At 37.9% G+C, this 15000-nt stretch overlaps 1 protein-coding gene across 1 annotated transcript in view; it reads right to left on the bottom strand.

Moving 5' to 3' along the window:
* Positions 1 to 15000, bottom strand: part of LOC119576690 — a 29744-nt gene that overhangs the window by 7778 nt on the left and 6966 nt on the right. Inside the window, exon 2 of the mRNA XM_037924339.1 lies at positions 1361 to 1440. Coding sequence (XP_037780267.1) covers positions 1361 to 1440 — 80 coding nt within the window. The remainder of the gene's footprint in view (positions 1 to 1360; positions 1441 to 15000) is intronic.

The following is a 15000-nucleotide window of genomic DNA, read 5'->3' as shown; positions in this document are numbered from 1 at the left end:
AAATAATAATAATAATAATAATAATAATAATAAAATAATAATAATAATAATAATAATAATAATAATAAAAACAAACAAAAACACAAAAAAACATAATAACACAAAACAACCACAACAAAAAAAATAACAAAGATAATGAAATATAGTAAACCCTCATAATATTTTAAAAAATCATATCATATCATCATATTGATGATAGTAGTAATAATGATTACGCTGAAAACGATGATGATAATAGTAATAATAATGATCATAGAAATATAAAGAGTGGATAGAATTATAATAATTACAGTAACAATTTTAATAATGATAATAATATTAGTAAAAATAAAGATGATAACACTGTTAATAACAATTATGATAGTCATAGTACTACTAACGATGATGGTGATGATAATGATAATAAATGATAATAATGATAATGATGATGATAATAATAATAATAATTGATATTTATAAAGAAAGTTTAAACTAAATAATGATAAAGATAATAATAATAATAAAGATAACAACACCAACATAAGAAAGAACAAATGATAACATTCATTACGAGGATAATGATTCTACAAAATATAATGATAATAAATAATATATAATGATAACAAATAATGATAATGGAAATAATAACAATTGTAATGGTAATGATCATAATGACAATAATGATGACTATAATCATTGTTATAAAACATTTATTAATAATGATAGTAATAATAATAACAATAATATCAATTATAAAAATAATCCCAATAACAACAATGATAATAAGGTAATAACAAGAACAAGAACAAAACAACAACAACAACAACAATAATAACAATAATAATAATAATGATAATAAAAACAATAATAAAAAGTAATAATGAAAATAAAGTAATATAATGATAATGATCATAATTATTATAACAAATTATAGTAATAAAAATTAAAACATTATAATAATAATGATAATGCAAATAGTTATTTTTCATTATAGTAATAATGATGATAATAATAATGGTAATAATAACATTGAATATGACAATAATAATAATAGTAATAATAATAATAATAATAATAATAATAATAATAATAATAATAATAACAATAATAATAATAATAATAATAATAATAATAATAATAATAACAATAACAAGAAAAATAATAACAATAACAATAATGAAACATTACTAGTGAATGAATAATAATGAAATTGATTATGACAGCCACAGAAGTCCAAGCGTAGAAGAAGACAATTATACGCGAAAAGCAGTAATTGTTTGATAAAACATTCTCTGAAAGACAGACAAATGAGATATACATTGCGAAAAGAGAATAGCCCAAGGAATGAGTCACAAAATGTATACAGAAGCAACATTCTTACCGACTGATAGACACATATATTCCACGGGGAACGCTAGCTCTATCCCGCAGGCAGGCAGGGAAGTCCATAGTACTACGTGACTGTGAATAGAAGGGAGTAATTTTGTATTTGGAGGAACAAGTAAACAAACAAGCATTTTTATATTCTTTACACAGTCTGGTGTGTATATAAATGCGTGTGTGTGTGTGTGTGTGTGTGTGTTGTGTGTGTGTGTGGTGTGTATTGTGGTTTGGTGGTGTGGTGGTGTTCTGTGTGTGTGGTGTGTGTGTGTGTAGTGTGTATATGTGGGTGTGTATTATATATATATATATATATATTATATATATATATAATATATATATATTACATAATATATACTACATATATACTATATATCATATATAATATATAATCATATATAATATGATTATACAATCTCTATAAGATCCTAATGAAAAAAAAATTATCTATACCTCAGTCTATATAAAAAACATATATATTAATAATAGGTATATAATTGATATACATAAACAGACATATATAATGATATATAATATATACCATTCTCCAATTATAGTATATATAACCAATATGATGAAGTTACATAGAAAATGAGTACATGTCCTAGAGTCTATACCAAGTACTACATAAGAGTAATATAATAAAATACATATAATCTATCTCTCAATCTACATATATCATATATATACTAATACCTACATTATATATACTCCTACATATGTGTAATATCTATAATAATACATTATAATATGTACAATACTACATATATAAATATATAAATTCATTATATATAATATATATATATACTATAATATAATATATAATATATATTATAATATATATATATATATAGTATATATACATATATATATCTATATCTGCTATCGTCTCTATACATATATGTAGTCTACATAATACAGTCTCCCTCTATCCCAAGCCTATCCTCTCCATCTACTATCTCTCTATTCTCCTATTTACTCCTCAATCTATATCTTTCGTCTATTCTCTCTATCCTCTCTATCATGTTCTCTATATTCCCTCTCTTTCTCTCTCTCTCTCTCTATATCTCTTCTCTCTCTCTCTATCTCTCTTATCCCCCTCTCCCACCTCCTCTTATCCCTCTCCCTCTTCTCTCCTCTCTCTGCTCTTCATGTCTCTCCTCTCTCCCTCTCCTCTATAACTATATATGCTTCACTCCTCTCTCTATCATATATTATATACCACCTCCTAATATCTATCTATCTCTCTCTATCTCTCTCTCTCTATCTTCGTCTCTCTATCTCTCTCCTCTCTCTCTATTCTACTCTCCTCTCTCTAATCTCTCTATTGTCCATCTCTCTATCTATATATCTATATCATACTCTCTCCCCACCTTCTCTCCCTCTCCCCCCGCATCTCCTCCTATCCTCTTTCTACTTATCTCGTTCCTCTCTCCCTCTATCTCTCTATCCCCCACCCACTACCTCTCTATCTATCTATCTCTCTATATCTCTCTTTATCTCTTCTCTCTCTCTCTCTCTCTCTCTCTCTCTCTCTTCTTTTTCCTTCTCTCTGATTCTCTCTCTCTATCTTCATTCTCTCTCTTCTATCTTCTCTAATCTCTCTCTCTCATCTGTATCTATTCTCTCTCTCTCTTATCTTATCTCCCTGCTCTCTATCTCTCTCTCATCTCTCTCATCTCTCCTCTTCCTGTATCTCCCTCTCTACACTTTACTCTCTCCATACATCTCTGCTTTCCTCCCTCATCTCTCCTCCTCTCCTCTCTACCCCTCTCCTCTCTCTCTTCTATCTCTCTATCTCTCTCCTCTCTCTCTCTCTCTGCTCTCTTCCCCGCCCAAACTCTCTCTCTCCGTTTCTACCCCCTCCTCTCTCTCTCTCTCTCTCTATTCTCTCTCCTATCTCTCTCTCTCTATCGCTCTCTCTCCCTCTGTCTCTCTCTCTCCTCCTCTCATCTCTCCTCCTCTCGCTCTCTCCTCTCGCTCTTCCTCTCTCTCCCCCATCTCTCCCTCTCCCACTCTCTCCTCTTTTCTTTTCTCTCCTCTCTTTCTCTCTCTCCCTCTCTACCTTCTCTTTCTCTCTCTCTTCCTCTCTCTCTCTCTATCTCTCTCTCCGCTCTCTACTCTCTCTCCCCCAATACTGCATCCTGCTCACGTCCTGTATACCTATCGTATTTGTGTGTATGATCTGTGTGTTCTGTTTGTGGTGTTATGTGGGGGTGTGGTTTTGTTTCTTTTGTGAATCGCCACCCTCCTACTTCATAAGTATCATATCCGCACTCTCTCTACTTCTGATATCTATCTTCTATCATCTCTCCTCTCTCCTCTCTTGTTTTTTTTGTCTCTATCATCTCCCGTCCTGTCCCTCTCCGTCTCCTCTTTCTTGTATACACATCTCTTATCCCCATCTCCCTCTCCCTTCTCTCTCTTGTCTGTTGTGCCTGTCGTTTGTCATCCCTCTCTCTCTCCCTGTATTGCCCTGTCTCTCTCTCCTCTTTTCTTCCCCCTCTCTCCTTCTCGCCCCCCCCCGCTCCCCCCCCCCCCCTCTCTTACTTTCTCTTCCCCACCCCCCCTTGCGCATCTCTCCTCTGTCCCTCTCTCTCTCCTCTTCTCTTCTCTCTCTCTCTCCTCTCGCTCTGCTCTCTCTCGCTCTCCTCTCTCTCTATTACTCCCTTTCTCTACTCTCTCCCCTTTTCTCTCTCTCTCCCTCTTCTCTCTCTCCTCTCTCTCTCTACTCTCTCTCTCTCTCTCTCATATATCTCTCTCTCTCTCTCTCTCTTCTCTTCCCTCGTCATCTCTTTCCCCTTCCTTTTCTCTGTGTCTCTCATCTGTACTCCTGCTTTTTTTTTTTTTGCTTTTTTTTATCTCTCGCTCTCTCTGGTGTTTTTGTGTTTCGCTTGTGTGTCTCCCTCGTCTGTCTCTCCCCCCCCTCCCCCTCTCTGTCCTCTCTTCTCGATCTGGGTCTCTCCCTCCACTCCCCTCTCTCTCTCTCTCCTCTCTCTCTCTCGCTCTACTCTCTCTCTCTCTCATCTCTCTCTCTACTGGTTGTGTGTGTGTGTTGTGTGTGTGTGGTGTGGTGTTGTTGTGGGTGTGCGTCGTGTGTCCCTGTGTGTGTGTGCGTCTTTCCATGTGTTTTCTCTCCCTGTGTCTCTCTGTCTCCTTCTCTCTCCTTCTCTATTTCTTACACTTTGTCTCTGTATGATCTACCCTTTCCCCTACCTCCTCAACAAAACACACACGCCAGAACCACACATGTGTGTGTAATGTATATATATATCTATACATTCTTATATATATATCAATAACTATATATCTCTAGTCTATCTATCATCTCCATATATCTCAGATCTCTACTCTCTCTCTCTCCTCTCTCTCTCTCTCTCTATCTCTCTATTTATAATAATCTACTAATTATGTGTGTCCTAACGTATCTCATTGCACATCTCCTCATCACTCCCATATCTATATGATATATCTCTCTATTCTCTCTATTCTCTCTCTCTCTCTCTATATCTATCATCTATCTCTATCTCCTCCTCTATAGCTCTCACCTCATAATCTATCCCCCCCGCTCTAGCATACGCTTATCGGTTTCCACCTATTCCCTCTCTCTCTCTCTCTCTCTCTCTCTCTCTTCTCTCTCGCGCGCGCGCGCGCGCGCCGAGCGCGCGCGCGCGCCGCGGCGCGCGCGCGCGGCGCTTCCTCTCCTGCCCTCTATTTCTCATCCTCTCTCTTTCTTTTCTTTCTTTCTTTTTCTGTGTGATGTCTTCTCTCCTCTCTCTATAATCTTTCTCTCCTCTCTCTCTCTCTCTAATCTCTCTCTCTCTCACTCTCTCTCGTTCTCTCTCTCTACTCTCTCCCTCTCTACTCTCTCTCTACTATCCCTCTCTCTCTCTCTGCACCGTATATCCTGTTGCCCCCTGTCTTGACCGGTACTTCCTGCGCCTGACTATCTCCCACACCCTACCAGCGTTTACTTTGCCCCTTTTTCGATTATTTCTTCATCAGCAATACATACTACATCCAAAAATTCCGAGCATATATGTCAGACATGCGCGACGAAACACCTGACGACTGTGCCTACCTCATCTCGTTTGTCGTATAAATTGTTGCGTGAACCTTGGATAGTGTTAAACTCTGCCCGATGCTGTGTTGACATTATTCTCCGTCGTGATGTATGATGCCTCCATATTTTTTCTTTTTTGTTTGTTCAATCCTCCATGGACTATTTCTGCTTCCTTCCAGTTCGGTAGATGTTCAACTTCATCTACATGGACTACCATGGCGTTGGAATTCCTGTGGTGACGGATGTCCTCTCGATGTTCGCTTATCTTGGTGCTGAAACCACGGCTTATTTTACCAAAGTATGCTCTATCGCATCTGTAACACTGTTAAGGGCTGCTTCCTGTCTCGAATTAAGTCATGTATCTTCTCCCCGGATGTACTGGCGATTCTCACGGTCTTGCCGAAGTATCTGCTGATCGCCTGGGAAATGCTACAATGGAAGGTACTATGAGAAACATTATTAGCAAAGGGTGCGGGTCTGATCTTGCCAGTATGTTTTCTCACTCCTCTCGTCTCTCTCCGCTTCTTTCTGAGGATTCTTAGCAGAACCTCTGGGATATTTTGTGGTTTCATGAAAGAAATTTAAGTTATATAGGCCAAACCTCATACCTCAAGAAATTCAGGGCTGGCAGATCCTCAGTGCTCTGAGGAAGAAGACAATTACAACACCAAATTTAGTTGTTGCTGCGGGTGGAGTTATAATATATTTAATCATCTTTATCTGTAAGCTACCTGTTTACAGAGCAACGTAGGCCATCGTCACCCAGATGGATCAGAGTGTACAGGAACGGTAATTTTCTGATCCTCTTTCTCTCCAAGTTGTAATGTCTGCCGATTATATTCTTGTAGTTATCCCTCTCCAGCGTTCTCCATGTAACAGGCCAGGCATGTCTGTACTCAGGGGGGAGCCCTGGCGAACCATATAATGCTGTAATCTTCCCCAGCACATTCCAAGTTGCCGAAGTCCACGCATAACTTCACTAGGTGAACGATGTGGTGGTCTCGCAGAGGAAGTTCTGGCAGGTCTGTCATGAGCTGGGTGACTCCTCTCCTACTGCTTCCGATGCTCCGTCTGTGGGTACATTGTAAAGAGGTAATTTTATATCAAACGGCAAGTTTTTATTTTTGCAACCCGGACTTCTGAAGAGGTCCCGGAATTCTTCTGGTGGGAATACACTGATGACCCCCATAAGCGCCGGAGGGGTTTAGCACCAAAATACTTAGCCAAACGATGGGTAGGCGCTGCCAATGCAGAGGTGATCGTCTCACGTATACCCTGGCTTGTGTTACCTTCGGGCGACTTCTATGGATGGATTGCGGGGGGCCTCTTCCAGCAGGTGAAATAGGTGTTTACCTTCGGCTGAACGCAGGAGTAAATCCCTCGTCTTTATATATATATTATATATATATTATAATATATATATTTATATATATATATTTATTGTGCGTGAATATTTTATATATATTGATATTTATATATATATATATATAGATATATATATATATATATATATATAATATATAATATATATATAATATATATTATATCTATATATACAGCGAGATATATATTGTACATACAAAATACTATGCATATATCGTAATATACAATATATTATATATATTATATATATTAGATATTATATATATATATATATTATACATAAAGATACATATGCCATTATTATATATATATATATATATATATATAGATATATATAAATAGTTATAATATATATATAATATATAATATAATTTAGTTTATACCATTTAATATTCTCATATGTTTGTGTGTGTTTGTGTGTGTGTGTGTGTGGTGGTGTGTGTGTGTGTGTGTGTGTGGTGTGTGTGTGTGGTGTGTGTGTGTGTGTGTGTGGTCTATATATATTATATATATTATTATATATATATATATATCTATATATACGATAGATAGATAGATTATATTCGATATGTAACATGTATGTATATATGTATATGTATATATATATATATATATATATATATATATATATAATAATTGTGATATAACATATATATACGTGTGTGTGTGTGTGTGTGTGTGTGTGTGTGTGTGTGTGTGTGTGGTGTGTGTGTGTGTGTGGTGTGTGTGTGTGTGTGTGTGGGTGCGTGGGTGCGTGCGTGCGTGCGTGCGTGCGTGCGTGCGTGCGTGCGTGCGTGTGCGTGTAAATAATTATAAAAAAATATATATGTATGTATATAAATGCATTTAAGCATAAATGAAATATATTTATATGCATACATATGTATACTTTATGCATATATATATATATACAATAATAATATATATTTATATAATATATTATATATATATATATATTTTATATATCTATATAAATATATTATATAATATATATGATATATATATATATACTGATTATATTTCAATATTTTATATAACACTGAATATATACTTATGTATAATGTAATGTATATGTATAATATATGTATATATATATAAAATATTGTATGTTGGTAACCACAAGCACACAGAGAACGCACGCAACTTTTTACTTCTTTATTTAGGTCCACACGCACACACACAATATCCTGCAAACTTCATGAAGAAGTTTGGGCAAAAACGTCGCTTCTGCGTCTGCGGGAAGAATCACAAGACCTCCAGATTATTTGCCATTGGTTGTTTTGTCTCTGCCGCCCGAGGACCAAAACTGCAGACAAACGAAAACTGGTATAGTTATCGTGTCCTATGTTCCTTTGCATTTTTTTCTTTGTAACGTGAGGGCTAATGATACAAGGTTTGAGCTCGCTTTCCGGTCTCAGTGCTTTCCGGACAAGAATCACCTTAAATTGGCGATGTAACAGACAGAATTTTCCTGGGATATAGACATTACACAGCACATTTGCTGAAGTCCTTTCCTCGGCTCTCGACTCCCCCTCACTCCTTCCCCCCTTCTCTTCCACTCTTCTCACCCAAACCCCCATCCGTTCCTGTTTTTCCCTCTCCTCCCGCTTTTCGTCCCTCTCTTTATTCCTTACCCACTGTAGCGACTCCCTGCACTCCGCAACAATATATTACGAGCCATAGAATTTTTTATTTAAAATGGTGTTATACTTTGACTGCTCAGGCATAATATTTGGTAACTTTTTTAGGGGTTTATGCTGCCAGCAAGGGTTTGTTACCCTGAGTTAGTAGGGAGTCTGGTAGTGTGCTCAAAGGCTAGATTAATCATTAAAATGATTACGTAAAAACAACCGACTTCAAACTCTAAAGTTTGATCAAAGCAAGTTAAACCCAAAAACAGACAGACACATACATAAACACCTATACTAAATACACAAAATACGTAATTAAAAGTGAAAACACGTGGACAAACAGTAAAAAATAATAATAATGAAAAAAAAAAGGACAAGAAAACGTTTTCGAAATGTTAAAAGGACAAAACATGAACGTAAAACACTGGGGAAAACTAAACAAGGAATTTTTAAAACACTTAAACGCTTAAACACATAATACAGGCAAAATAATGAAACACGTAAAACTTCCTGTGCTTACTACTAACGCATGCTTATTCCTCGGCGGTACTTTGCCTTATCTATGATATGGAGCACCTTGTGAGTTTTTCCTTTGTAAACTCCCCTGCCCGAAACCCTGCCTAGCTCCGAAAGAGTGTGACAAAATCCTGCCGATGTGGAAGTAAGTAGTTCAAAGCATCTTGAAGTCGGCGTTTTTTTTTTTTTTTTTTTGGGGGGGGGGTCGCCTGTATGGAGGAAGCTGCGTACCCTCGAGACACAGTGGTATCATAAACATGGTATAGAACAATAGTGGGGCGCTATACCATTACAACCGTCCCCTTCCAGACGTCTAGCCGCCCCGGTTTGTCGTAACCACCTCTGGGGCCGACGTGGAGTCTAGTGGCCCACGCCCTAACACATGCGATGGCCCAACCACAGTGTGGCTGCTCCGGTGTGCATCACAGGGAACGAAGAGGAGCAGAACCGGTGGTGCAGACGCTCGACGGTGGCTCAGGACCACAGCAGAACCGGTACAACAGCGGCTGCCTGGTCACAATGACGAACAGCAACCAGGATCAGTATTTATAAATACAGATTGTCTCCACATCAAAGGAACGAAGCATTTGATTACTCTTTCTTGGTCACCATGCATAGCAAGCACCAAGTTTTCATTGTTCGTAAGCACAGTTCATAGGTATAACCTCACTTAAAAGGATTTCAGGTCTTACATTCAATACATACGATCATACATAAAATACAACCATAAGCATAAATGCAGTAAGAAACATAACAAAGCAAGACATTGGTAAATACAGAAATAAGAAATGCTAACACACATAAATGTAAAAAGAGATGTATACATGCATGCTAAATAAACAAAATGCACAGCCCAATAATGAAAAAGAAAAAAAAAATCTAGATAGCTAAGGTTGGCTGTGAAGATTCAGGTGCTTTTACAAGGCCAAGCAACAAAACGTTAACCAGATCACTTGATCAGAAAGAGTCCGAGACCGTCATCGCCCGCGAAGAACAAAAAACAGAACTAATACTCTCGGGTATTACCACCGCAAAATCATTATCACTCTGAGGCAGCATTATCTAAGTGCATGTACCTTGTATTCTATTATCTTTGAAGTATCCCTTACAATGTACAGCGCAGGACCCGCATTCTTAATAATTCTTAAAGACCCAAGCCATCTGGATACTAGCCCTGTACTATGTGTGACCTAGTGGTCTCCTGTGTAACACTAAATCGAACTGACGCCGCCTGATCTCACCATCACGTATGTGGCGATTCATCATGCCGAATTATAACAATTACGAACCCCTCAGAAGTAATCTATGACCGATCCTATGGAACATGGTGTTCAAGCTAGGTGGAACTTAATCCAGTCCTATATTCCCTGGTGTTGGGGGAATCCTCGCACAACACTGCAAAACAGTACCTGATGACCATTCCATTCGACAAAGGATTATAGGGAGTGGTATACCTGTTTTTGGTTCCTATTAAACTGCAAACTTCCCTAAAATATTTACCTGTGAATTCTGTCCCATTATCCATTATCAAGGTGTCTAGTGAACCAAAGAGTTACGTATCATAGCGTCTGCGATGGTCCTGAGCGTCCTTTAGTAGACAAACAGCACCACTTGAACAAATTTGGCGAGTTCATCTACCACTGTCATTACGTATTTGTCGCCACAGTGTGCTTGTAGGTGCTCAACAAGGTTGAAGGATACCCTCTTGAATGGCTGCATTGCAAGTGGTGTTTGCAGGCACAGAGGTCATCTCCTCAAAACAACCTTAGCGGTCTCTGAACACGGTCGGACAGCTTTGAGCCTACTTTTCTGCAAAATTATTATGAATTATGAACGAATAAAAATCTTTCAGTCGTTTAAAAGTGCAAACAAACCTTTATGACCTGCAGTAACTGCTGTTGATGCAGGGATCTTCATAGTGCCACTATTTTCACTAGCTGACAAACAGAGGATTGCCGTATGGTAAAGTACTCAATCTTTGAGATTACACTCATCTAAGACACGTGAATCTCTACAACGTTGGATCTTGCAACTGCAGGTCCTAAAGAACTTTTTCAGGGTCTACGCAGAATAGATGATCTCAGTGACGGCCCTAGAAACATATCAGATACATGACGTGCCGCACCTGGTCTTATACACGATTTGCAATCATAACCTCATTACCCAACTTGACATTCTCTATGATTTGTGTAGGGAGGCCGCTTGAATATGAGCCGTCAGCGGTGTTGCATAAACACAACACTAGATATCCTGTAAACATATGCACGATGCCCTAATTTCTCTAATACTGCAAACGCCTCTAATCGCGGTTGTCAGAGTACCTAAAACTTTTTGTCCGTTTTAGCTTGCGAAGCCAAAATACGTGACTGCATGTGACTGCCCTTTCAACATCGCTGCATGAAAACACTTGTCCGTATGAATTGTCGACGTCGAGTTGAATTTAGGCCTACGTATTATGGGAAACGGTAAATCAGCTTTGTTTTTAACTCGATCTATGCTTTATGTATATCATCTCCCGCATCATAAATGTTTACTTCCCTGCTTGTCAACCAAAGTCCAGCGGCCGACGCGATCGTGGTGTAATGCAGCACGTGACTTCTGAAAATCTTTTCGTGCCTAAAATCCTGCACCTGCAAAAAACAGAAGCGCTCAAAGTGGCGAAATTATCCTGTGACATAGGATGACACCACGTGATGGACCAATAGAAGCAAAAACGACATAAGGGCAAAACAACAAGCAATTCGAACTGATCACTGTTACGAATCCTGCACATGATTGAGTTTTGTCTATCATGTCTTTTTTTGTCATGATTATGGATTTTTATACTACTTGCTTATGTTTTGCTGGTTATTTTTACCTCGCATTAAAATCTAACTTAAATTTGATTTAATTATAATTAAGCAATGTTTTTTTTATGATCATTAGGTTTTATCATAATGTTTAACTCACTGTGAATGATTTGTTTAATTTAAGCATTTGCTTCTCTGGTATTTGTTATTTTTTGTGAAATATCTAATTAATTTATTAACTTTATATAATTAAACAATAAAATTGCCTCTTCATAGCGATTGATATTTGACTTCATGAACACAGCCACTCGTGTCCTTGTAGTTTTTTTTTATGAATTTTCTTACATACCATAAATTTCCCTACATGTGCTCAACTAGCAGGATTCTATCATATGGCCCCTATGACCGCTCCTGATTTTCCCACTTTCCTTGAATTGCCGATTTTTTTTCTAATGGGGAAAGAGAGGCTATTGATGTCAAATTCCGTTGCTATCACAAAAGGAATTTTCCACAAATTAAGGAAACGGTAAATAGGTGAGTTCAGGTAGGGACTAATAACTGGACTCCATTTGGTGACTCAGCATTGGAGAGCCATCTATGTATAAATTCAATAAAATTACTTGATAATCACTGTCCGTTCATGACTGCTATTCTTGTTATCCCTGTCCGATTGGGTTAAGAATATATGTCGTTTTTGAATGTTGTTGTTTGGTGTTTATCAGTTTCGTGACTGATATCATATACTGTCTAGTATGTAAAATGTCAGACCCCAAATAATGTCTGATTTTTTTGTTTCATTACTCTTTTGATAAGGAATTGTAATTATATGGCACTTGATTTATTATTAATAAATCTTAGTGATTTTCATAGAGATTGAATTCAATCCTTAAACTGTACTAATAATAGTTTGTCAAATTGAAAATGCACAGAATAATTACTTGAAGTTACATTAACTATTAATGAGAACAACTACTTAATCTAACATCAAAGTCTTGATGCTGACGAGCATTCGTAAAATGTTTACGGGTACGGAACCACAACAGCATAGTACAGGGCATTTTAGAAGATTAGGGTTGGTAACCACTCTGTCGCCAGTGACGACGAAACGCAATAGTTTTATCTTATCTACAGCGAACTGGCACTTATCAACACTCATCATCAAAACCAGCTTTTTCAAACTTGGCAGTGTGTTCCATTAATATTTTACTAAACGTTCATTTCAAAATTAAAGAGTTATTCACCACGCTCGTCGAGATAAGCTCAATGTGTGGCGCCAGAAAATTTATTCATTCGTTGTACGTGCACCTTCCTTTCAACAAAGAACCAGACCTGGGGCAAACCCCAAAAAAGAAAACACTTTGTTAATTACTAACTTGCTCGTCTATCATCACTTCCCATAAGCAATAACGGACATGAATTTTGATATTCGTAACGGAGGTTCACCATATGGAAACCTTTGTAATGGTTTATCACCATGACTAACCACATGCATTGTCGCTGGTCGTCAAAAGTAAGGTGCGTCCCTGGTCGGTTGGGCCCCCATAGTGCAGCCAGGCCTCGGTTCCCCGTCCCAATCGAAAGAGTTAGTGCTTCTACGGTGGTTGTGGGGCGACTGTCAACACACAAGTCCAGTTGCTTTTTTCCCGATAGTCAACCGTCATATTACCTGATAAGCATTGGAATGACAATAGCGTGGTTGTGTTTGACAACTACGGGATCGGAACGCCGCATTTCTGGGGAAAAAAGAGACAACCCTGACTTAAAACAGCTTCTTTGGCCTTAGCGACAATGTTCATGGTGCAAGTGGTAAGTCCCTCACGTGCTAGAGCATGTCTGACATCAAAAAGTAAGCCAATCAGATGCATGCGTCTTATCATGTGTGGGGGTGTCGGGGATCTGTGCGACTCTCATTACCCTTTTAATAATCACTTTTGTTTTTGCCATTTTGTAACATGCGTTCCCCCATTGGTGAGCACCTAATTTTGTGTTTTCTTCCAAATGTTGTAAGAATGTTTTCCCGATGGTATTGTTTTGATTTGCATGTACTTCATGGATTTTTGGTCATTAAGACACGAGTCACTTCTACTCTCTAACTGTCTATTGTAGTGATCTTTTGATTTTATAAACAACAGTCTTTGTTTTATATTTGTATTAGACTTCTGTTGTTTGCTGGTGACAATTTAAGACGATTTTGCTGTTTTTTAATGTTTACTTTAAATTGTGAGTTTCCTTAGTGATATTAAAACACAGTCTTTAACTTTGTTGATCACATATTTCTTAGTTCATCCTATCAGCTAAGCTTGCTTATTTTCCACCTGTATTCTTCTTGGTGATTCATTAAGTTCAGTGCTGAAAGTTTTCATTGATAAGCTGCAGCCGAAGCACTGGCCGGTCTAACTGAGGTCCAGTGCAGTTAGTTACCGCTCATTATTGCCTCTCTACTCCTCCCACCCTTGCGAAGGATGACAATACATAATTAGTGACTGAATTTTGTTAGTGAGTACGTTTAGTGCGCGTTGTTGCCCATCGTGATGTCACGTGGCCCGCCAGTATGACTTGGAGAGCCGAAAAATTAGACTTAGAGATGGTTTAAAGGCAACGTAAATGAGCCTTCGCTTCTTATGCAGACACAATAATCAAATACATTATCCTCCTTTCGTATAGAGGATGCAATTAAAGCTAGTTTCCTAATTCCAATGATGTTAGAGGCCCTAATATTTATTCATTCCCTTTGAGCGCGTTGCTGCCTTCGCATGGTTGGCCCAAGTATACAGTGGGCTATTACTTGTACATAGTGGCATTTGTCAGCAGGACTCAAGGAGGTGTTCTGAGCTCTGGACTTGATACAGTCACAAACTTATCATGTAAGAGGCAGGCCCTTTGTAAATATTTATAAACAAGTGGTTACCAGAGGCTTATCCGACAAGGTTTCCAATAAGTTGGCCGTCAAAGGTGTCACTCAAGTACAAAAAATTACCGATCTGTTTTATATACGGGAGGGGTCATATGCCCCCTTAAAAAGTTGTTTTCACCACACACTGCGAGCGTGTTCCTGCCTCTGCGCACATTAGCCGGTTCGATCATTTCGCCTCTTCACTTCCAAAACGTACACCCCTCACAAATCAAAAAAAAAAAAACTTATCGATTTCCCAGGAGGAATTCTGTGGTGTTTGGCCATGTTTTAAGGATATTGTTTATGGGATTATTAAAGTAATTGGTACTGTTAGCAGTACCGTGCCCCACACATCCTGAGTACCCC

This window comes from Penaeus monodon, chromosome 1, assembly GCF_015228065.2.
Source record: "Penaeus monodon isolate SGIC_2016 chromosome 1, NSTDA_Pmon_1, whole genome shotgun sequence".
NCBI classification, from domain to species: domain Eukaryota; kingdom Metazoa; phylum Arthropoda; class Malacostraca; order Decapoda; family Penaeidae; genus Penaeus; species Penaeus monodon.
Note: the sequence above shows the minus strand (reverse complement) of the source record. Positions and strands in the feature narration are given on the sequence as shown.